This window comes from Salarias fasciatus, chromosome 6 (assembly GCF_902148845.1).
Source record: "Salarias fasciatus chromosome 6, fSalaFa1.1, whole genome shotgun sequence".
NCBI lineage: Eukaryota > Metazoa > Chordata > Actinopteri > Blenniiformes > Blenniidae > Salarias > Salarias fasciatus.
In genome coordinates this window covers 11804013-11830095 of record NC_043750.1, presented here as the reverse complement: position 1 = coordinate 11830095, position 26083 = coordinate 11804013, and the positions used below count along the sequence as shown (strand labels likewise).

Genomic DNA, 26083 nt, shown 5'->3' with positions numbered 1-26083 from the left:
ATAAAATGTTTCCTGTCTGGTTTATTGACAGTGAAAAGAAACAGATTTACATATTTTTGCAAGGTGGATGTCTATAACTGCATTCACATTTGTGTTTTAGCTACCATATCTTGCTGCATTGAATGTACAAAAAGCATTTTGTTTTATTTTCATAAAATCAAAATAGAATTCCAGCTGGCTACATGGTCTGGACACTCAACACTTTCTGTAAACGAAGGGATCTTTAATTCAGGCGAATAAAGACAAAGATCAGCCTGAAACAGTATGAACAGTTATCAGTGTAGCTCAGCAGAGGGCAGCATCCAGCCATAAACCACCATCTCTGCTGGACTGACTGCTGGAGCTTCAAAGTCAAGCGCTTCTGTCTCTGAAAGACATTACAGACGTGTGGATTTGTTATGGCCTGCATTCAGTATGAGGTGTTTTATTTAGTTTCCCTGCATAGAGTATGCATTCAGAGAGCACCTGTATGCAGACAACAGTGCTACAGACACACAGTATACACACACACTATGCCTGCTTCCACCACGAAAAGCAGGGTTGTTCTGGAAGCAATCCACGCCAAGTGGATTGAAAATTAATCCAAATCAGGACGGGCTTCCTGAGGGTTTCGCAATGTTGTGCTTTCAGTGTTGCTCTTGACGCCATTGTGCTCTGATTTCTCATCAAAGCTAAAAGAACAGCCAGTGTTTTATAAAGAGTAATGGCTATTGCCTTCCCGGTTATCACTTCTCAACAGTCCAATTTTCTTGTTCACTTGAGCCAACAGCTCAGAAAGAGAATAATGAACCTTCGCGCTGTGCGAGATGACTCACCTAACTGGAGACGCTGTTCCCCTGGTCTCTGGAAAGCCTCAGTACCTAATCACAGTTAATTGTTACACGACCCCTATATTTAATCACACTCCGCAACATGGAGTAAAAAGTTTATTTCATGACGGCGAGGGAGATTAAAATATGCAGAGCTATTCCTGTAGCAGCCTGTGATCGGACCCCATTGCTGGTGGAGTATCGAAACATTGTGGGTCGTGGTTCATCACCGAACAGAGCACTGGCGATGTATCTCCCAGATGTGGTGCTTTTCAAGGAGCAGTTGTAGGAGCCGCGTGGATTCTCCATGTCCAGGTAGCTGTGGATTGTCAGCCAGCCCTCAGAATCCACCTGTTTGGTTGTGTATTGTTTCACAGATCCGTCTGAGAGATTGCGAGAGCCATGAAACCAGTGCACGTCTCCGTCCGGGTGCACGTGGTTGAAGCGGCAGGAGGGCCCGTCACTATTTAGAAAAGGCTCAACCGTCCCGGCGCACTCTGTGGGAAAGACGTGACAAGATTATTTACTACAATGTTCTCATTTAAACATGTGAAATTATAAAACACTTTACTTGAAGCACCCAGTAAAGCACATGATAAGTAGTTATAAACACTCATAAATGATCACAATGCTTTATAACCCACTATACAGCATAGGGTTAGGGTTAGGGTTAGGTCCTGATGTTATAAAGCACTGTGATCATTTATGAGTGTTTATAACTATAGTTATACAGTGCTATAATGTACTTATGTGTTATACAGGGGTGGTTCAAGTAAAGTGTTACCACAATGTCTTATATCACACCACAAGTGGAAAAGCGAAAACTAACTCAAGCAAACGGTCTATTATTATCCTATATAACGATCACTGTGTGATCAGGTGTTAAGTGAACATTTCAGCCCTGCAGTGTTGGTGAATCATTTTAAAAGTCTGAATAAAGGTACATCAACTAATCATACTGATATATCACTCCATGGCGTAAAACTGACCAAAAAAACGCATGTATTCCAACATTTGTAGATGAACATTTTTTTAAATGGGTGTTAGTATGACTCACGGATTAGATGAAGTTCAACGATCCAACATCAATATTTCATTCATTTAAAAAACAATAAAATACCAAAATGTGACTCATTAAACTGAGTTTGAACCAGAAACTGTCTCTTGCAGTAGTTTCCACTGTCCCGTGCTCATGTTCCAGCAACATTTTTCAGATAAATGCATCAAGTAGTTGTTTATATGCGATATGCGACGCAAAGTGGCCAAACACTATGGTGTTACGACTATTATCAGAAGAACTACTGGAATAACACATATCTGAACAATCAGCACAACTATCTTTTCCTACATTCATGTCTGCCAGATGTGCAGTATTGTAATTTGTGTTTTTATTTTTTTAAAGGGACTACAGTGGAAACAAACCCCGGGCTTTCCTGTGCTGTCCTTGGCAATACGCTTGGTTTAGTCTTATATCTGTTCTGATTTAATGTTGTGTTAATGTATTATTGCCACATCAATCAAATCAAATGGCTGCTGATGTGTGTTTCTGATATGGATGACAATGCAGATTGATCTGCATGCTGCTCTGCCAACCCATTGACCCAATCAACTACAAAAGTGAAAGTATGTTTTTCTCCACGATGCAAGCCTACTAACACAGAAGAAAGAAATGCATTCGGCTGAATTTGCTTGAGCTCAAGGACGATTGAAATAATACAGCTCGTTACGTTGAGAGAAGGTGAACTCTGACCTTGTAAGTCGACTCGTGTGGATTCACGTGACACTCCCTGGTTGGAGTGCAGTTTGCACTTGAAATGCTTCGACCGTCCGCTGACCACTGGCAGCATCCGTTTAAAAGTCAGGGACAGCTGTCCGTTTCCGTACTCACAAAGGAAGTCACTGGTAAAGTTGGAGTAACTGATCCTCCCTTCTTTATCCACGGAACATAAAGACATTTTGTCCTGAGACCACTCCATGTGTTTGATCGATAGTCCACCAAGACGTGAAGATGCGTTGCAGTTTATAGTGACTTGCTCGTCGCACTCTGCAGTAATCCATGGACTCAGGATCAGCTTCACCGACTCTGGGGATGGGTTATGAAGAGGATGGAAAATAAGACACAAATAAGTTCCTATATGGTCCAAACATGAGGAGCAATCAACAGAATATATATATAAAAAAAGAATCCAGTTACATTTGAAGGGATTTAGATTGACATACCTTGTGTTGTGGCAGTGAATACATGTAGAAACCAGAGCATTTGAAAAGCTGCGGCCCTCATCATCAGCCTCTTTACACACCACTATAACGCAGAGAGCCGTCGGAACAATTTAATCCTCACTCCTGAGCGGAAAGATTTGATTTTCAGTTGTGTTGTTGAGTGGAACTCACCTCTGCAGGATTGCTCTTTCCCAGCTGTCTTCAGTGTGTCCGTGTGGTGCGGCGGTATGTCTGCATTGTGACTTGGATTTCTGTGAACACAAAAGTTAATGATTACAGAAATCTAAAGTTGAATTGCCAGGAAGGCCGTGCATTTATCACTCGGCTTGTGATGACATCCAAATAACAAGGGAGTGAGAGAGAGAGAGAAAAGGGAGGGTGACTCAAGAAGTACTGAAAACTGTGACAAGAACAGTCTTGTGTGGCTGCGATGTTACTGTGTTACTGCTTGTTCATTTTTCCTGCATCCAGCTTTGATCTAATTTTTTTCTATGAGGTCATTACAACTATTAAACAGAGCTAGAACTTTCCCACAGGGGGAAACTGGTCTGCTCTGACTCGTCCCTCTCTCTCTCTCTCTCTCGCTCTCTCTTTCTCTCCACTGAAGGCTTCACTTTGTAGAGACATGAGTCATTTTGTCGGATGCAGTTTGACTGCCATGGAAGAGTGATAAGAAGGCCGAAGAAACACACGCTCATCAAATCTTTCTCTCACTTGACACCAAAAGTGACAGATGAATGAGAAGAGGCCGGCGAGCAACAAAACACTGACATCCGCACAAAATCCTTCATCACCATTTATTCTATTTAAACTTTTGCTTTGTGTAAGTATATCTATCTCTTTTGTTGGCTTGTAATTCACTGTGGTGCTTAACAGAACATAACACAATGTCTACAATAGTCATTTACAGCATAGCGTATGGTAAAATATACTGCCAGAGACTGCTGCAGACTGTATTTCAGTGAGACTTAGCAAAGTATAATATATCAAAACAGTATGTTAGCCATTGTCCTCCACAACTCTCCCACTACACACACGTTGTCCCACACACCAAGCAGTGATCTTTGATGCATTGTCAGACTTGTTCTAATATTATTGGCATTGATATTTTCATTTTAAGATACCTGTCAAGTCTTTTTAAAATCCTGCAATGGTCACACTTTTTGTTTTGAATTCACGTTCAATTTATAGTTGTAATTTGTCTTCATAACAAATATAGACAATGGTTTTAAACTTGATTCTTTTCTTTTGAGAAAGTAAAAGTCAAAAATATGACCCTGCTGAAAGTCACTCCTCTGACCCTTAGACTTATCCTGCTGCTGCTGCTTCCTCATGAAGACACAGTCTAAAGCTGAGAAACTGATTTGGGTTTCTTGGAGACTGAATATATCATGACACAGAGCTTTGTGAAGGATGGAGCATTGTTTATTCTGTTGGTAACCAAAAAGACAGCATTTGAACACCTTGTAAAATCTGACTTTAGACAATCATCTGTGTCCAGAATCTGGACACACATGTAGTAGAGGATATTGTAGTATATCATGATATATAGCCGTCACTCTGTTTCAGTGTTTATGCTCTCATAGGGAGAATTTCACTGATTGCAGTCTGGTTGGTTTAAAGGTGCTGTAGGCAGGATTCGGCATCTCCGCCATCTTGCTTAGGGTTACCTAAGCAAGATGGCAATTTGACCCATCTAAGATGGCGATTTGAAACCCAGCACAGCCAATCCTGTCCTGTTTTCTCTGACATCACGCCCTTATGCAAGTTAAGCCCCTCCCACAAGAACGTGCGACGAACGCCCCTCGACCAATCATGGTTAGAGCCTCATGGGCTCTTCTGATTGGTCAAAGATACCTGGAGCTGTCAAGATTCCTTTTCAGCTCAGAACAGAGACAGATGGAAACGCTGCGCCCTCGCGGTAGTGCAATTATGCTACACTCCTAAAGGATTATCAATGGATACTCCAACATTTAATCCAAAGAAAACACAGAAAAATTAGCATTGACTAGCAAAATCCTGCCTACAGCACCTTTAATTGGTGGAGTTTGCATGTTCTTCCAGTATGTCTTCTCCTGCTATTCCAGATTCATCCTTTCCAGTTCAAAACACGAGAATGAGTTTGACTCTAAATTGACTGTCAGTGTGTATGAGAGCATGTGTCACTGTCTGTCACTGTGTTTTCGCTGTGATGGACTGGATGTTGGCTTCCAGCACCCCTGTGACCCTGAGATGGATAAAGCAACACAGAAAATAGATGGATGGATAACTTAATAAAGCATTTGGGATTCATGATATGCTGTTTGAGTACCTGGTCGGCTGGGAGAAGGAGACTCCAGCCCATGCAGTAGTCGGGTATATTGCTAAATATTATAGAGCCTCAAAACTGGGGGAATCTGGAAATGAGTCCTGGCAGCAACACATTTGTAAGCACAGGCCAACGATTTTACTTTCCTCTTGTAAAGAAAAATGTGCCATATGCTATCATCGGTAACAACAGTCTGGAAGAGCCACAGAATCCATCCTGCAAATAAGCATTCCTCCTGACTTATTCCGCCACGCCTGCATCATTGTCCAGAAACTATTAAAAACACATAAAACTGTCACAACATTTCAATAAGGGCTAAATTGTTCCATTGCAGTAATCACATTCGGTGCAGTTCGTTCGGAAACTGTCCACTGTTGCATTTTTTACTTTCAGCTGAGCACATTTATTCTGGATGCACCAGTTCCCTATAGCCGCTCAGGATTCTCCGTTTATACCGCTTTACCAATTTAATGAGAGAAATAAACTACGCTGGCCATGTTTACCTTCGTGTTCGACGCGTGCAGGAGTGCCTCAGCGTGACTCTCAGGTTCAGTGTGCTGCGTTAATGCGTTAGAAATTAAAGCCGCACCTTGGGGAATGCGTGCGTCCTCAACTAAAAGCATTCACTTATTAATTTTAATTTGTTTATTTTCTCCAGCTATCTTCCTTTGGCTGGATGTCAGAATATTTAATGAGAATTTACATCTACATTTCAACAGTAATCAACAAACTCCCAGTCATAATAAGCATTGATTTTTAAAGGGTGCTTATTCAGATTTGCGCAGTGGAAGTGTTAATTGGAGTGCTGCTTGTCCAGTGTGACAGAGATAAAGTGACTGGTAGTCATTTGCTTAATGGAGCACTGGGAGACGAGGAGCGGCGGGGAGCGGAGCTGGGCTGAGCTCGCCAGAGAGCTCTCACACAGTTACAATACACGAAATGCGAACAATGTTCAACTCCAGAGAGCGACTATTACTTTTCTGTCAAGCCCATTGTGTCTCAGCTCTCTGTGCATCACTGTCCTTCAGTTCCTATTAATCTGCTCAAAGCAAAACAAGTGAAACTGGTTGGAGGTGATTTCTCTAAGAGGTACAAGAACAGGATCACGTACACGGAAGAAAAATGTTAAAATTCTTGCCTTCGAGTTAATGAAACTGCTGGCAGTTTAACTAAATTGTGCTTGAAGAAAAATAGATTAAACTATACAGAAAGACAGAAAAATGCCAGAGCTCGAGTACTGAGGGATGTTTCTCAAATTTTGCAAAGATTTTGGCACTGATCTACTAAAAGTTTCCATATATGGGAGCAGGTACAATCATTATAATACTGTATTTATGCAAATAAGTGTGTGTGTGTGCCTGATTGAGGAAAATACTAGGTGTAGCTTAAATACATGCAACCTGCTATGCAGTTCAGTTCATGAATCTGAACACGATCTACTGTTTGTTTTCAAGACATTTGGAATAGAGACGCAGATCAGTTCAGTCTTCAGCTGAGAAGCTGCTCTTATTGTGCTGAGAGGAATTTCCTGACTCCACTGATATCCAAACTTTATTTTGAGGTACCTTCTGTGTTATATCCATGTTTCTGTCTTGCAGTCTTTTTGGAATCCAGTTTGCTGCACGTATTTCTCCCACAATTGTACATTTTTTTCACCAGATAGTGATTTTGCCTGTCTCATTTTTTATTCAATCAGTATAGATTTGCTGTAAGTCTTTCTTAGTGTGCATGTGGGAGTTCCATTCAATCCCTCCATGATGAACTGAAACAGCATTGCACTTGCCCTGCATGCAAACGGATAAAATGTGGCTGGATTTATTCACAGTCCTAGTAAAATACAGTGTTGAATCAGTGAACTATTTTTGTGTACTATCAGTGTACTTTTTTCATTCTAGGAAATTACAACTCCTGGAATAAGAGTGACTATCTTACTGGTTCACCTCTCCCTCTTGAACTCAGAAGCATCAATAAGCAGAGATGGTGATGATTTGTACACAAGTTCAACTGATATTAATTGCTTGTGTTTTGCAAGTGAGAGTACTGTTTAAAGAAAACACACTTGTTACAAGTTTGTTTGAATGATTAGATCTCTGATTCCTTAAGATCCAGGATTAGAAGTACTACTTTGTTAAACCAACCATTGTTTATTCATTTACAAGGTTCTTTAATTGCGATACTTGATACCAGGTTTGAACCACCAGTGGATCTCCTCCACGGTCTGAGCCTCTCTCTCTCTGTAGGGAGGAGAAAAGCGCCTGTGTGTTTCAGAGCAGCTCCGACTTCCTGGATATTCACACTCTATTAAGTACTTCAGCAACACTGCAGCCTATTTACTGCCATCCGTGGGGTTTGTGTATGTGTTTTGAATTCTTTTGTTTGTTACTCTCATTCTTTCACCCTCAGCAAGATCCTTTGACATAGAGATAAGGAGGCTGGTGTATTTTATGAACACCGATTACAGGGCAAGCAAAGGTCTTATCTTTACTTAACAGCAAGGCTCTTGTACAGAAGCTTCACCAGAAGGCCCTGAAATGTTATAGCAGCACTTAATGGACTGAAAAGACATCTAGATTTAAATAATTTTTTAAAATTTCCAGAATTCAAATTCAACTGACAGTCAATGTGAATGAGGCTGTTTGCAAGGTGTGCCCTTTGAAAGTGTGATAACATTGAGTGAACAAGGGTCAACACTGAACTTGTTCCTTTTAAGAACACACTTCTGCAGTGAAAAATGATCATACAGCTCAAAGAATGACGAACGAGGAGGCATCTAGTGGAATTTCACTCCTGTAAATGTTTGATTTCACTGAAACTGTTCTGAAGGAAGCAGTCATACTGTTGGAAAACACTGGATAGTGTTATTAGCACAGTAATAATAATATTAGCACAATAAAATATTACTCATAAATGGGATTAATAAAAATCATAACTAAGCATATCCTAATTCATTAAATTGCATAAATAAGTTGCAATTACCCATATAAAAGAGATCAACAGCAAATCTCTATGAAAGCCAATAAGACTGTAACAGGACTCGGATTGCACAAATGAAGAAATGCAATAAAAGAGATGTCCAATGATTTCAGCACGTATGTTTTAATCAGATATATCCCCAAGCAAGACTAAAATCAAACTAAACGGCTCCATAAAGCTGCAGCCTGCGGCCCGGGGGGGCTCTGCAGCCCTGGAGCAGGTTCATGTTTTCCCCTGTCTGTAATCCGGCTTTGGCAACGTGTGCACGAACCCACACACGAGTGGTGCACAAATATAAGTACTTTGCTTTAAATCAGAGTCTCATCTTCTAAGAGAAAAACCTGTCAAACTCTCAACTCTCCCAGAAATACATGCCAACGGCTTCACAGCTGAGTCCCATCGCCAGCTGAGTTTTATCCCATATTTAATTGCTATGTGGGCCAGATTTCCCATAATTCAGAGTTTTATCTGCATCTTTCGCTCGAAGAGGAACTGATTCCCCACTGAAGTTGTTGACTTGTGACTCCTGCATCAAAAACAGTTTGACAGTGACCTCTTTCAGTTAAGTTCAGTCAGTGTTTCTTTGATTCGAAAGATTAGAAAATGTTCCCATCACCAAAAAAATGCTAAACTAATTCGCTGTTATTTGCAGACAACATGAATTATGCAGCTCATGCATGTATGACTTTAGTGTTACTGACTGGTGATCTTCCACTTTATCAGAGCCTTGAAGATGCTGGGACAAGCCTCACTAATAATTCCCTTGTATCTAATTCCTGTTAGCTGCTAAACCCTCCAAAGCTGCACTGAAGCTCAGCCTCCATCATGTTTAAAGTATATAAGCTGCACTGGCACTTATGTTGTCTCATAAGTTTCATATTTTATGTCCAACTTGCTGCAGTATGAACATCTGAGCAGAAGCTTTGCTTTCTGAGTTTAATGTCTAGCTTACACGTTTAGTTTCAAGATGATTTAAAAGGCTCGAGGTTATTAAAATGTAAGTTCAAAATGTTCAGATGTGACCAGTTTTTTTTGCACAGCTTATACATATTAGTTTTTTTTTTTTCTTTTTTGAGTTGATCATATGTCCTGGAAGATGTCCCTCTAAATAACCTTTGTGTTGAGGAAACCAAAGCTACAGCTCAGTTGTCTGTCCCTTACATTTCCAGGCCTCTGAAGACGACAAATGTCCACATGTCGGACAGAGGGGACAAACGGTTTCATAGAAGGTTAAAAGAAATAATCTATGTGAAAACGAATGACAATCTGTCTCCATTTACAAAATGGTCCTTTCTTCTCTGCGAAAGAAATTCAATATTCCAGCTTCAAAGGATCACGGTTAATCACAGGTGACCTCCCAGGCGACCTTGTGTGACTCTAACGACCACATTGAAAGCCGTTAAAGAAAACAATAGAGTTTGAAGCATCTCACCTGGGGGCTTAGAAACCTCAGGTCATTAGTACTGGAAACCTCCAGTGACACCCAAAGAGTTTCACTGGCTGAGCTCCCCACCGTTCAGGCCAACGTTTTGAGTGAAAATGCATCGTTTTGGATTTTTGCTTCAGTAAAGTTTCTGGCTTACTTTAAACTTCCATTCACAGAGAAACGGGAGAAATGCTGAAAAGGATGTGATTTTCCATTGGGGCCACAGGTTGGTGCTGTGTGCGTGTGAAGAGAAGCTATGCTTCAGAAAAGTTGAGTTTGTTCTGTTTACTTGGAGACAGAATTGGAGAATATTCTTAAATTTCCACTTTGGAAGCTGTTTTCAAAAAGTACAGTTTTCAGTCCCTCAGAGCATCGTTATTGTGTAAACAGACCCTCAAAAAGCAATGAAAGAATTTCAATTTAACTTGACAACCTTATCTAGTCTAATGGTGAATAACATGAACCGATGAAGGAACTTCACTGAGGGATGAAGCATGTTTAAAGACGACCAAGTCAAGCTGACCTTATTCAGTTTGCATTGAGATAAAGTCGGTGCTGCTCGTTCTGGAGTCTTGGCTTGTTTTCACTTAGAATTCCCTTCCTGCTGAGTCCCCCTCAGATTTAACCACACATGCTACCAAGGAGTACATTCTGCATCAAAAATATCAAATGCATGGTAAGAAGTTTCTGAGAAGCCCATGAAGGACAAACGCGCCACAGTTTTCTGGGTTTTCCTGGACAGAGAGTGACTCATCAGAACAGACACAGACGAGGGCGTTTCTAATCCCTGCATGTTGTGAGAGACATGACTTTGCCTCAAGCGAAGTTGGTCTGTATATTTGAACAGACATGTATTGTGAGTGGAAAACCGCTTCTTTTTCCCCCCCTTTTTTCTTTTTTTTGATGTCCCTGAAATACCCCAAGAGGCATTTTGAATGATAATGGGACTATCTACATTTTAAAGCACAAATAAGCACTTCCCAGATGTCATCCATTTAGTATTTTAGGGACATGATAAAGAGTTGGTCGTTATCATGTTTTTACTGTTACTTTTGTTACGAGGGCTGCAAAGAAGGCCGGGATAACGAAGCACTTGTTTTATGACATTCAAAAAATTCTCCGGTGAGGAGTGCTGGCACGCCGTCTCTGAAAAGATGTCTGCTGTTTACTAATGAGCGGCGCCTGCTGTTGGCTTGTTAAGGCTCACAGCTGGAGAACTACACTGTTTTCTAATACAAGATACATAAAAGATTTATGGAACCTTTATGAAGCAATAAAATCTTTCCAGAAGCCAGACAGCTATCGGAGGAGTTCTAATCATTTGACAGGAAACCGTCCGGCACAGCATTCCCAGGAATTTTGTCCGGGCCAGTGGGGCAGATCACTGGAACAATACGTTTGTGCAAACAGTCTTAGTTTATCTGCAAATCTTTGTTGGTTCAGCATAAGTTAGACACTCGACTGTTTTCGGTCTTCCTACTACCACACCTTTAACAGACCTGAACTTTGACTCTTCCTTCCTTTCCTTATTGCCAAGGCAGCTGCTCCTTCTTCACACACAAACCATGTAAAGCAGGTTTATTGAGTACATGGAGAAGAAAAGCTTGTTGTCCAACTTTATTATCAGTGTTACGTATTATTGTTCCTTTTTATTTTACGTGGCCTCTTGCGAGCGCCTGCCTTGCTGTCCGCTTTTTGCTGTTATTAAACTGCAAATTTCCTCTCGGTGTGACTAATGGAATATGGCATCGGTTATTTGAATTTAGTTATTAAGAAATATTGGATATACTTTTCTGTTTGCTGCAAACAAAACCTTACTTGTGTGATAAGGAAATAACTCAGGGACACAAATTTATTTCACTTGAGTCGTAATGAAGAGGAAACACTTTACATTTTAACATCGAATGTCTCCTTGAACGAAGCAACTGATAGCAGAAAAAATGAGCAGCAACTTAAACATCCAAGAAAAGACTCAAATGTGTATAATATTGGTACGCTAAGATCTATATTTGGTATTGACCACGTGCTTCTTCTATACTCAGTTCTAGAGAAAACTTCTTGAGCTGATGTTGGTGATAAAAGCTTTATCTTCACACTGAACTGCATCTGATGTTTGAACTTTTGAACTCTTTTTGACTGGTTTATTTGCCTATAATCTGCCTGTTATAAAATGACTCGTTGCTCTCTTTACCCTGTAAATCCTTGACCTGATTTGATCTCTTTATTCATTTTTTTGCCATTTCTCAGCAATGCTTAAAGTGCTCATTTGACAGTCATAAGACAGCAGGACGCTGGTCTCCAACAAGCCTCAATACTGCAGAAGAAGACAAACAAAGCTCTAAATTTGTGTGTGAAGCAAATGGCGAAAGCAGTTTGTGCAACAATGACTCTCTCTTGGATTTTTTTTTTTTTTTTTTTTTTTTTTTTGCAGGAAGTGAACAACTCATCACTTAAAATATAATTGAGACAATTTTGCCCACCTGTCACAGGACCGCTTCATGGGATCTCTGCAGGGCAATTATGGAGGGATTCAGCTCTAATGTGCTTTGTAGGGGGAAATCAGAGAAGTGGGAAAAAAAAGAAACTTTCCTTCAACACCTGGCAGCTTTTCTGAACAATCAACAAACTTCAATCACCTGTCTTAATTACCCATAATTCCCTAACAGAAATGGTTGAAATGGTCATCCATCCAACCTTCTTTTACACTAATCCATCCAACATTGAGTCAGGAAGAAAGTAGTTTGGTAACCTTGTTCTTTCTTGTGACTTTTTCTTGATATTTCGATAACAGCTGAACTTCTCATACTCAAGTAATAACAAATAAGACGGGAAAGACACTTAAACATATGATGAAGTAACTTCAACAAACTTTAATCTCCCTTCATGATATAATGTCGTCTGCCAGACAGACACTTGCACACAAACAGATAAAGATTTTGTCGACCCTGACCCATAATTCACAGTTTAATGTCGCCTGTAATTGCGGCACGCCTGCTGGCGTCTGAGGCTGCGGTTCCTGCTAACAGCCCTGCTAAGACCGCACCAACACACGACTTGACTCCCCTGCTGGTTCCGCCTCTCGGTCTGTGTCTTCAGTTTGAGCCCTTAAACTCCGAGGATGTCTCCATCACGATCGTGAATCACATTTATGAGCTGCTTTGGAAGCTTTGCTGAACTCCCAAACACACCAGTTTACCTAATCCCCTCTCAGACGGCACATTTTACAAAGCACAATGGATCTTGTTGCAACTTGCAACGAAAACACTCCAGCAAGAGCCTGAAAAGACTCATGACAACAAAAAAAAACCTTTTAAAATTTAAACGGGTTACTTAGCTGACCTTGTAACAGTCTGATAATAGGTTTTTTTTTGTTTTTTTTTTTTCATATATTTTCCCTGTTCAAAAAAATTCACTGCTTCAAGGAATGTATTTCTGGGAGCTATGTAACTCATCAAGATAGACCATTGATGTTCATATCTATCAACCTCTTACTACAGCAAATTCAGATTTCTCACTTTAATCTCATCTAATTTAACCCATTAAGTTTTCATGATGATTCATTAACCATGCACCTGCTTCACTTCTTGACCATTACTATAGTGTAAACAAGCCCATTTTAGAAGTGTACACTAGTGAAAAACCTACAATAGACTGGAAGAAAGGGTTAATGGCAGATAGTTTATAAATCCTTAAAAATACATTTCTCCCCACATATCTAAAATCTCTTTCAAATAAAGAACAGATCTCCATTTCTTCTCAGATCTTAAATGCCGATAGTTGTCTCACTGTCTGCAGCCAGATGATTTAAAAGATAAACATTTTAGAAATTGCAGTTTGAAAAGTCTTTGTCCAAAATTCGCACAAAGCTTGTTGCAAAAATGACGCCCCAGATGAAGCTGCAGCAACTACATGAACATCGAAACATTAGGCAGCATTGTGCTTTGCCATCTGCGGTCTCATTATACTTCCCAGTTACCATAATCTACAGGCTGTTAAAAGACTTCAAATGGATGCATCTGAATAATCTTGATTGTGGTGCAGCTGCCGGCTTCAGCTGGCAGGAGCAGGACTTTGAAAGATTTTTAATATGAGGGAAAAAAAAACCCATTATGGGATGGATATTGTTTTGGATAAACACCTTACAGCTCAGATCAGAAGGCTTCAGTGCTGTTAAGGGTTTTACAGATCTGTGTGTCTGTCAAGACCTATTTTATTGGTTATATTTTGTCACTAACTTTCTAAAAGTGATTGAAAATAGGGACGTCTGTGTAGTGAATGTGGTAGAGCCAGATGACGTGGCAGTGCGGCAGTAAGCTACATCTGCTGAGAGAGTCACAATTAAAGGCCCAGGTGAGCTGTTTCTGTTCAATATCCCAAATCAAACAGGTCTGCAAAAGGCCCAACAAGCTTCCTTTATGTCCCTAAACCAGGAAATGCATTTTAAAAATTGTCATGGGTCCAGTGGTGGGGCAAGGGTCCTTGGGGGCTCCAAGGAAAAAAATTCATCAGGCCCCCACCCCATCCGTGCACACTGAAGTTTTTTTTTTTTGCACACAATTTTTGGGACATTTGATATGTATTAGAGCTGGGCAACGATTCAATTCCTTAATCGCGAGTAATTGTAGTTCATCATGATTAATCGCGATTAAAATGCCTCATTCGAAGTCTGTCAAGGCCATTCAAAATGTGTGTGTGTGTTACGGCTGCTGCCTTTGTGTGTCATGGGTTTGATCCTGTTTGTCTCCCCCAGGTGTCCAGTTGTGGTGTTTTTCTTTCCTTTCCCAGCCTTCAGCCAAGACCTCACCTTTCCAGCCAGCAATCATCCTGGACACCTGTCGCCAATCATCCCATCAGCTGATCAACCAATCAACCTCCAGTCCTGCCCCTATATATTGTTTTGCACCCTGTGTTTCTCCCCGTCTGTCTGTCTGTGAGAGAGAGATCACTGCAACTCTTGGAGAGCATTTTGACGCTTTGACTAAAGTTTGAGACATCTTGTTTTTGCCCTCCTCAGCCAAAGCTACTATTTGAGGACTTATCTTTGTTAAACCCTGCCTGTCCCCACCTAGTGTGTTTTGTAGTCAACCCCATTCTCTGTATTGTCTTCTTCCCTGGAGAAGGGCTCCAGGTAAGACACCCCGGGGTCTACATTTCTGCACGTAGGTGACTTTCTGTATATACACACTAGGTAAGTGTGGGCGGCTGCCACGATCTTCTGTAGCAGGTAGGTAAGGTTCAGGCATAGTTAGTGAGTTAGGGCTAGTCACTGGTTAAGGTAGTTAGGGTCACAGGGTTGAGGTGTAGGAGAAGATTAGGGCTTTTGTGTTTAGTGGCACCGCCCACAGGGCCCTTCTCCTAACGTCCGCCTGCCCTCCATTAGCTCTCCCCAGTTTTGCTGTTTGCGGGATTTTTTTGTTTAGGCTCATTACGTTTTGTTGTTTAAAGCCTGCTGGCTGCATTCTGGCATTTTTGTTGTATCTTGTGAGTTTGTAACGTTGCTTCTGTTTAATTATCTTTTGTTATATAAATTCCCTTTTCCTTTGGGGAAAAGGCCACCCAAACTCTTTTGTGCTGCACCTTGCTTCGTCCGCACACCACCTGAAGCATTTACATCAGCCAGTAGGCCTGCGCGTAAGCGTTGCGTTTCCCCCCCGCTCCTAGCTTGGCCATCTATAACATCTAAAGGGGGGGGACGTAACAGTGTGTTACATAAATAAGAAATAAGTAATCAAGAACGAGTTTCTGTTTATTCAATTAGACATGAATAATCAGCAGGCATCACAGGAAACCAACAGGTAATCTGACACAGTTCCGTGTTCATGTGTCATCAACCAAGTCACAACCAAGTCAGAAACAGATGAAAAATGGAATTTTCTTATGAGCGCACACTTCCTCAAACTTCATCATATCTCCGACTCTCAGACAGAGAAGGCAGGATAAATTCAGTCACGCCGAATTGTGCCTCATCTTTATCTTTATTAAGCCAGAGTGTGTGTTGAACCGAAATGTACTTTGTTTTGCGTGTTTTCAGTGCCTGAAGAAAGCCCAGCGGGAGAAACGGTGTACCGGCAAAACACATAATTTAAGTTTGATTTTCATTTTTTTCATATTTGCGCTCCTGATTTCAGCTTGTGCCTCATACCAGCATTTTCCTCGTGATTTTTCTGATAATTCGGCCGAGTTCAATATGGCAAATAATGAGGAATGGACCGTGTTTCACCACTAAAAGCTCGTGTGTGTTTTTTTCGACGGTCAGCAGGAGCGCGGTGTGACTGTCGCGGTGCAGGACAGGTTCGGCTTGTTCACCCCCACCCCCACAGCGTTATTCAGCCAGGCAGGGCCAGGCATACATCCACACTAAAATATATCAGAGTCTCGTGGTAACGCAGCACGTTACCGCCGTTAACGGCCCAGCTATAATATGTATACTAAAACACTTAGAGAACACCTAATCTCTTCTATTAGATCCAGGTACCAACAGAAGTCCTTGAAAGCCCTGGCTTATCAATAATTATATTATACAATAAACCTTGCGGCTCGCCTGATTGACGCAGACAGCACTGAAGGCTGACAGGGCCGTGCGGGGCCCCCCAAGGGGGTTTGCTACGTCGTCGTTTCATAATTGCATCATAAATGCCGATTGTTGTCGTTTCTGTGCAGTACATGTATTGGCACTTGGGGTACCCGGTCTTTCAGGGGCCTCCTTGCGGGGGCCCCCTAAAAGCCGGGGCCCCAGGCAAATGCCTGGTTTGCCTGTTGGCACGCCCCGCCTCTGCATGCGTCAGTGCCTCCAAACTTGAACTACTTGAGCTGATGGCCCTTGAACACCGTATGTAATCTAATACACCAGTCTGTTCGACCTGGTATTATTTCTAGTCACAGCAGTTTGTACATGTTTAAAAAGCTCCACAGAGCCGCTGTGGCTGAAATGTACAACTGAACTACAAGTGCGAAGATAAAAAAAGATAAAAAAAAAAAAAAAAGAAAAGATCTGGTGGTGCAGCAGCAAATCGAAGAGAACTCCACAGTCCTCTGCAGCTTCTCCTGATCTTTGCTTCAGGCGAGCCTGAAGCCAGATGAGCAAACCCAAATATCTGACTTGAGCATCCTGCTGGAGCTGCAGTGGAGGCTCGATGGTAGCCAGTTTTTAACAAGGTCGGCTACAGCTAGAAGAAACTCTACCTGAATGTCAATGTTTTTGTTTTTTTTTTTAATTCAAAAAACCGTTTGTGGCATCAATCCCAAACACCAAAAGCCTGAATGCACAATTGCTCTTTGTATCACTTCATGATGCATACCACTGGATTCAGTGATTCATCTCGGATAACATGCTCCGAAGAGCATCCTATTTATTAAACATGGGGGCTTGTAGGCACCAATATTGTGATTAAATGTCAATCATCAGTGCCAGCCCAAGCCTCTCAGGGCCCCGATGCACATTTTGATTAGGGGTCCCCCTCATACCATGTTAATCTCTTCTGAGCTCCACACTTAACAGCGCTGGAAGGTTGCATGTAAATGTTGCACTCATTGGTTGGGTTCATTGTAGTTGTGTCTTTCTACATCATGCTTTTTTTTGTTCAACCTTTCATTTCAAAAGCAAGTTGAACTGCAGAAAAAGTGACTTTGGGGCAGAGCAGGGCGAGTCACAGCATTATCGTCCTATAAAAAAAGGGAGTCAATCCATCCTGTAGATACTGCAGAGTCATGCTTTATTACATATTAATTATGTCCAAAATTACTCTGATATTGGCTGATATTAATTTTTTATCCATTCTTATTGATTATCACTGGGGCAACTAAGGCAACCATATTTTCATTTACAACAAAAGATGACACTTTGTCGTGGACTGAGATATTCAAATGATACTCAGAGATGTCTTCTCTATGTGGATAGAAAATCAAGTAATGAAGCAAAATATCTTTGTTTAACCTTACTGAAATGACTCAATATGCTTTATTATGCCAATAAAAATCTCTTCTGGAATCACTGAGACAAATATTATTTTAAATTCCCTAGAATGAATCAGTGAAGGAAATTATGCCAGTACAAACATATTTCTACAACCACAGAACTCTTTTCAAGTCTTACTGGACAAATAAATTAATAAAAAAAAAAAATCTAGTTCCCTTGAAAACCAGAAATTGTACTTTTGACAATTTGTTGAATATTATTTTATTTTCCTGTGATTTGTGAGGTTAAAAAAATAGTATGCGCAATCTAAATAGAACTGGATATTTTTGTGATTTTATAAAACGTTGCAGACATCGCATGAAAAGTGGATGTGTGAAAGTGAAAGAGGATGTTTGGTCACCCTGGCAGGAGAGAGAAAACCAGAAGTTGTGCATGCTGAAAGAGGAATTGTAATTGAATCAGCACTGCTCTGAGCTTTGTGCCCACAAAGGAAGGAAATTAAAAAAGAAGAAAAAAACAGATTTTTTTTTTTTTTTTTTTTTTTTTTTTGCAGTTTAATACAATGATTCTCTCTACGTGAAACTAGACCATCTACTATTCCTCTTTTGCCATCTCTGAGGGAAGACACGATATAGCCTGGTCAGGTCGCTAGTCTGCCACAGAGCAAACACAGAGACACAGTTGCATCCAATCCAAACTATCTTTAAATGTGTTTTTGAAGACACCAGGGTATCGAGAGGAGCACCTATCTTAGTGCTCCTTTCAGAAGTGACGCACAGAAACATATTTCAGCATTAAGCGAGTCTCAGTCACACTCTGACATGTAAACCCATGTGCCATCCTGACAACATCTCCTCACACAACATTTCCAGGCATTTCTGTTCTATATCATGTAGTATCATCATATTCAGGCTGTGTTCTGGACCAGCTGAGCGTCATTTTGTCCTGCATAACCAGAATTACCCGAGCTATAATTCCCTCTAATCTCTAAAGGAGCAACCATCTCAGGAATCCATCTTTTGTTTGTACTGGAAACGGGCGAGATACAATATTTGGTTACATGCGCCCCTGTAAGCCCGGCGGTGTTGTCAACAGCTTCTGTGCAGGACAAATTTGTGTTTGGAGGAGAGTTTATCACTCTGAAGCCAGCTTTCAGGAGATCAAAGGCATGTTTCTGCCGAATCAGGAAGCTAATCTGGCTCAGAGCGTCCAGGGTAGCTGGCCTACCTTCTTAGCAAACCTAGAGCCATGCTCAAACTTCATGCCAGTGTTTGCTAACGCAGAGGATTAACGTCCTCTATTTGCTCGCACGTGGAGTTGCTGATGGAGGAATTGCGGCATTGCCGGGCCCAAACATATCCTTTATTCTGGCTCGACTCCCAGATGAGATTCCACCCTCTAAAGGTGTTTTATGATAGGATGATTAAATGTGGTTCAAACTGCCTCAGTGAGAAAGATGACCCCCGGTGTGATTAACAGCACTCAGACAACCACTTCACGCTGAAGTGCTTATGGATGGGGAGCTTTCATTCGCAGAGATTTAAAGTGGGTGTATTCGCCTTAATTACAAAAAGGAAATGATTATGGTAATTACGGTGGGAGCACGGGGGATCGCTATGCATTTCATCCCCTCATGAGCTATCCATGTCAGACAGAGAAATTATTTTTCATTTAACAATAAGACTGTACAGATGTCTGCACGCCGCTGCCTATAATGCAGCTGTGTTTAATCAAGCTCCGGAGCTTCACCTTGAATTTGGCAAGGTGACAGTACAAGTAGCAAAATAATTGCACAGAATGAACGAGCCTGTCGGTGGAAGCACGCGGCAACACGAGCCTGCAGTCTCTCCAGGGGCTTCTGTGTTTCTACAAACTGAGTTTTGGCTCTTAGCGGCGGTCATGGTAAAGCACTTTCACTATAATTGGCTGGAGGGCAGTCTCGAATGAGTGACTGTAAAGCCGTCACGAGGGCTCATCGTGCTGAAGTGTGTGAAGACTTATGATATTTGTGTACTTTAAGGTAGGCTACTGTGTCCAGAATAACCCTGCAGCATGTTCTCATCAAAGAAAAACACCAGGATGAAAAGAATGGAAAAATAACAGTTTCAGACATATTGTCTTTCTGCTGATCATCAGCTACACAAAGAATATTTTAAAATGCCTCCATTGCAGCAAAAAACGGAAAACTATGAGAATGCTTTCATGAAAAACAGCTGAAAAATGCAACTGCTTATTGCGTAGTGATTAAAACAGGTATAAAACCAATATTATTTGAGTGGTTTGACAGACAGCAGCTTGCCTGTTTGATCAGACCACATCGGCCAGCCTTCACTTCATGCCCACATCAATGAGCCTTTGGCCCTCCGTGACCCTGAGGCAGGTTGCTTGGACCAACTTTGATAGATTCGTATCACTGCTGAGCAGGAACAGCCCACAAAGAGCTGCAACTTTGAAGATGCTCCGACCCACCATCCAGCCATCACATTTGTCAAAATCACTCAAATGTTTACTGTTGCCCACTTTTTTCTGCTTTCAACTCATAAACTGAACATAATGTTTACTCCCTGCTAAAAATGTAATCCCCACTAACAGAAAGTGTCTGGGTTCATCAGAGGTTACACGAACAAGTTATGCATAGATAGGCAGTGTATACCTTGTGGGTGCAAACCCAGAGAGACAAATAATCACACGTTTTCACTCCAACGCACAATTTCAAGTCACCAAATAACTTCAAAAAGGCATGATTTGGACTGTGTGAAGAAAGTAGAGGACCCACAGAAAACCAATCCAAGCACATTGAGAGGAAGCAGTCTCCACACGCAGAATCAAATGTTGTCAGGAATGCAATATTTTCAAGTGTGCATAAAAACTGGGGGGAAGAAAAAACACCTCAGCAGTTGTTGGATACTGCATTCAGACCTCTAACATGCCTGAAAGTAAAAAAAAAACAAACAAAAACAAACAAAAAACACCTCTTCACCTAAAGGAATAAAGCAACCAAAACATTGTAACAATGGAACAAGTTCTTAGACATCTTCGGTTGATGTGTTTTATAGCTCTATTGCATTGAGGTGTATAAACATATACAGTCACTAAACACTGTTTATTTCAATAGTAGCTCCAAAAACACTGTTGTCATGTCCGAAGACCTCCATGGTGGAAGGAAGGAAGCCGGCTTCCTCTCGCTGTCTATTGTTAAGCCCGATGGACATAAGTGTTTGTTAACCCTCCCTCTTCACGCTCCTTCAAAGCGCCCACTTGTTCAGCCCCAACTAGCTGCACAATTATGAAATGCTGTGCAGCCTGAGAGGTGTTCTCTGTTCCCCCGAGGCTGCTCAGCTTAGGCCCATCTATCTCGGCACTGACTGTGTTTGGACGTATTGGACTGGCCTCGCTGCTGATGGTATTCATGGACAGTGTGTATTAGCCTTCCAGCCTCCCCTGGGCACTCAGCGCTGTGATTTAGTGGAGCTGGGAGCCATGAATTTCAGTCAAGCAGTTGAGGAGAAGCGTCTGTGATTTATGCTTTTGTTTACGGCTTGCTGTGGGAGCCTAAATCTGGCGGTGATGAGGGAGAGAGGGCGTGTCTACCGTAAACATATGTGGAAGCGCTCGCGCACCTGTGACCACCGCTTTATGACTTCTTATAAATAATTAACCGGAAAGGAATAAAACATCAAGAAAAAGTAGGACGCGTCCGTGTGTAAATATTGCAATAGCCAGGAAAAAGTGAAAATTCATAGAGAACAAGGCCCTGGTTGAATTTAATAAGTTTCCAATTCATGGGGGAGTTGATCTAATAACTCACACCCACTGCAGCCAGAACAGAGCAGTGCTTAACAGACGGAACCTTTGGGAGAAAGACTCCAGACTGCAGTGTTTCTACTCACCTGCAGGACGCACCATCGCCACTGTCAATGAATCAATAAAAAAATAAAGTGCCTGACAATAATCTGCCACCAACAGAACACTGATAAGCTCACAATTCATCACTAAGAGCACCTCATAAAAGTGAGTCCAAATGTCATCCTGCAAGGAAGTGCTCTGAACAGAGTGCCGGTCAGATCATTAGCCTCCATTCAACGTCCCTTTTTAAAGGCATTACCCTTCATAAATGACACCCCTGTCCATTAGGTGCAGTGCATAAAGTGAGCTGTTTGACTGCTGATGAAAACGGCTGCTATCGGCTCTCCCGCGCCTCCGTGACCCTGCGAGCGAGAACCATCGCGCCGGTGGGAGAATGCACGGAGGAGGCGTCATCCATTATCTTTACCTTATAGGTCAGCAGCACAGAAAACAAACATCAATAATGTTACTCTGCAATAAAAAAATTGCTGAGGATTTTTTTTTTTTTTTTGAAGTGTTAAGGTGCGTCCTTGTAGGATATGAGAGGTTTTTCACCTGAGGGCATATGGTAGGAGGGGTGGGGGTCGAGGGTTGGGGGTGGAGAGGATCAAGGACAACATACATGTAATCCGAGAAGTGGTGCTTTGTAACCTCTCCATCCGCTTTACACACACACACACACACACACACACACACACACACACACACACACACACGTGTCAGTGTAGTCTCTATTGTTCTCCCAGTTGCATTGGGGAAACGGAGGTGCGTGCTGTTCTTTAATAATTCCTGCATCAAAGAAGGAAACTTCACATCCTGCAGTGGAAACATTTTTCTAAGCAAACTGTAAGATATAACATGACTGCCTATATTTCCCCTCATTTCATACATCAAAGCGTGCTTTAGAATTAATCTCACGGCCACGCTCCAAACATGACTGCTATATTTCCCTCTGGCAGCTCGTCCCGTCTGCTGGTGTCAGGCCGCGGTTTGTCTTGAACGCAGCTCTTATCTGAGCGACAGTCCAAATCAATAAAGGTTTGAGAAGACAGATTGCTAAAGGCTTGCAGGTCAGATCAGTCAAGGTAAATTACAGAGGCCACACAAAGATTGGCTGAAGGAACGGCGTGAGAAAGGCCAGAAATGAGAGAGCATCGTCTCCGATAAGGGAGGGTTAAGAAAAGTAGACACTGAAACTCATTAGGTAACAGCTTACTGACCCTTTTTCCTTTCACATCAACAGCATATGCAATTAGTACCAAATGCACATGCAAGAAAACTAATTGCAACTGCAACTTTCCTGACAGATTGTGATTTCACTTGAGATTCATTTTGTTATTTGACCTGTGGATCCAAAACATACTGAAGTGGCATTTTCTGACAAACTATGTTCAGTGCTGCTAAGTTTCACGCAATATTATGTTTCTGAGGAAAAAAACACACATGATAATAATCCTGACTTGCTTCAAAGTTTTTATTATCCTTTTTTGGAATTTCAGAGCTTGGTGCAGTGCAGAAATGTTAATATGGTCAGACAAAAGGTATCAAGGTGAACACTCTATGGTTCAGTTTCTGTTCCCACAACTGAAAAATAGACAAAAAGTATTAAACAACCTATAGATAACAGATTTTAAAGGTGCATTAAGGAGTTTTACAACCTTAAAAATACTTATTTTCCACCATAAATATGTTACACATTTTTAATGATGTGTACAATGTGCCCTGACATATTCATTACAAGTACCTCTAACAGCGCTAAATTGTCACTTGAAAGCTGCAGTGCCGGTCCGGCACCAGCATTTTTTTGGGGAGAATTTGAAAGGAATGACGTAATGCGCGCTCCGGCTTGTTCAGTTTCGCTTTGTCCGCCATTACTCCGCCAGATGCTTAGTGAGCAACAACTGAGCAGGATTTTCCAGAAAGTAAGAAAAGACTGGCTTCTAGCACTGCCACAGCTCCACACAGACTCCACCAGGTAAAAGAAACTTAAATCTTACTTGAGCGCTTCTAAACGAGCGAAGACGGAGTCCCCCTCTTCCGTGCACTCGAGCCACAGGGACAAGTTTTTCACTAAGCTGCATTACGCCCAAGGCCTGCAGGAGGCGCTGTTTCGCATAAACGTGCAAACTCCTTAAGGCACCTTTAAGATTGAATGATTTGAATTGAATGGTTTAAATTACATTAAAAGTCCAACCAGGTCATTACTTGTAATTTATGATTTAATTTAAGATATGATACATGTTCAGTTACCTGTCTTATTGCTAGTGATGCAGGTTTGTGCATCATTAGAAAATGCATACTGTATCATTGAGATAAAAAAGAAAAAATGAGTATAAATATATGTACTTCTAAAGTGCAATAAAGCTGCAGCCAACAGCTATGGCATTACTCTGACCAGAAGTTGCGTTCAGTCAAGAGAAGAGTTTGAAGCCACTTGACCAGCAGACTAAACATCTTCCAAGGCACGAGTCGAGTTGTGATGCTGATTGAATGAGCTGAGGTGGGCGACTGTCTGTCCTTCTGTTTGCTGTATTTCAGACGGGTGATGTGTCCCGTCTGTATCCTGTGTTTATCTGCAGTCAGCCGGGACCAGCTGCACCTCTTAACTCTTATAAATAGACTGAACCGAAGAAGAGAATTATATATAAACTTATGCAGTACATTTTTCTCATGAGAGACTAATGGAGTCAAAGATAGAATGTGGGGAAATGTCACAATGTGTTTGGTCCAAATGTGACGGCAAAAACTTTTACGGTTCACCGAGAAAGATGGATAAGACAGGAGACTCATTCATAATAAACTTCACGCTCTTGTTTATCCAACATAAAATAAATAATTTTCTACCAGAAAATATATTAATATGACTGAATGAAAATGAGGCATTTCAGAAAGCACACACTGGAATTTACTGGAACAAATCTTTTTCATCTCAGGTTTATCTGTGAGACAAAGCTGCTATCTTATTAGCAGGAATAATAGAGTTTACATTTCGAGGGAAAGAGAGGTGGGAAGTTAACAAGAAAGTTGAGCTCAAAGTCACATTCCACATTCACGAAGCGGCTTCCTGTTTCCTGTAAAATCACTTGTTGCCACAGAGGTGCCCGTTTCTATTTCTGTCCGTGTTTGCCAGAGAGGACTTCCAGCCGCTTCGCTTCATGCGGAGCTTCTCCATTTGATCACCTTTTAAAGAAACTTGATGCAAGTCTGGAGCGAATACAAAGCTAAAGTTACCGGCGCATAAAGCCGGAGCGTCCCCTGCTGAGGCAGTCACTTTAGGAAGAGTCCACTATATTGCTTAAGTGTCAAGGGAGTCGTTCTGTAGCAATCTGGGCAAAACAAACCCATCAGCAACATCTTTTTAATCCGGTTGGCAAAAAAAAAAAAATGCTCACAAGGCTTCAGGGCTTAATGAGTTTGCCAACAAACAATATGTAAAGCTTCTCCCACATTGCTGCTGTACTTTAACCCTGGTGCTTCAAACTAAACAACACACTAGAAAATGACAGTTTTGCTGATACTTTTGCCAGTTATGAGATTAAACTGCTGTTTCAAACTAATTAGTTTCTGGTTAACTTTTGACTGCATAAAGTCTTTTCTTCCTTGTAATCCAGTTACATTCCTCCCTTGTATTTTGACTGCTGCCAGTTTTTGAACTTGGCTTGTTACATTTCAATACACTTCAGTCCATATCTTTCTGTCTTCAGTATCTCATCTGCTGCATTGATCGCCTTTTATTATTAAAAAAGTATCTATGCTCTTACCTCCTGCCTCTTCTGTCTGCTGCTTCTTCAGTGATGTCCACCGTTTAAAGCACGTTTCTCTCCTGGACTGTTTATCTCCCCCCACCATCAAGTGATCCACCACTTCAGTCTGGAGCAGCACTGAGGTGGAGTGCTGCTGACTTATTTCCCTTTGTAAAGGAAGAACAAGAAGAAAAAAAAAAGGCTCTTACATACTTGCCTTGACTTTTCATTCTGAGTGTAGAGATAAATTCTAACATTTCTCTGACCTCATGGCTTTACAGAGTTTAGCATTATCCTTTTACTTCTCTTCAGATTACCAAGTTTGTTCTGCTAAAAAGCATCTCTCTCTCTCTCTCTCTCTCTCTCTGTTCATTTTGCAATTTGTTGAAGAAACTACATAATATTGTATAATAATGAAATACACAGCTAGAGCCTGCCCATATTGCAAATCCTTTTTTAATTTTCTTATTATGCATAGCTAAACTGAGGCACTCAGAGGTGTGGACATTTGTTCTCTAGTTCTAAGGTCTTTTTTTTTTTTTTTTTTTTTGCAGAGTTTGCATGTTTTCTTTTTGTGTGCATGACTTTCCTGTAATTTATTTAGATTTACCAAAAATTTCAATAAAAGAAAATATAGAATTTCAAAACTGGGAATTTGACATTTCTATTTTCTATGTCTTTTTTGTTTGTTTTTTTTGTCCACTACTTTAAACAACGCAATAATTAAAAACTGTACTGGACTCAGTGAATCGTTTTTCAATCACAACATGGCGTTTATGTTGACTCTGTCTCTGAGATTTGAACGACACACGCTGAGACCCATTAAGTCTCATTTCCAGACAC

At 41.2% G+C, this 26083-nt stretch overlaps 1 protein-coding gene across 1 annotated transcript; it reads right to left on the bottom strand.

Moving 5' to 3' along the window:
- Positions 1–520: 520 nt before the first annotated feature.
- Positions 521–25371, bottom strand: LOC115390601 (uncharacterized). The gene is made up of 5 exons (XM_030094516.1): positions 25259–25371; positions 3201–3280; positions 3030–3111; positions 2560–2892; positions 521–1306 (listed from the first exon to the last, which is right to left on the bottom strand). Exons 3-5 carry the CDS (start codon positions 3091–3093, stop codon positions 927–929), a joined length of 777 nt encoding a protein of 258 aa, XP_029950376.1. The 5' UTR covers positions 3094–3111; positions 3201–3280; positions 25259–25371; the 3' UTR covers positions 521–926.
- Positions 25372–26083: the final 712 nt, after the last annotated feature.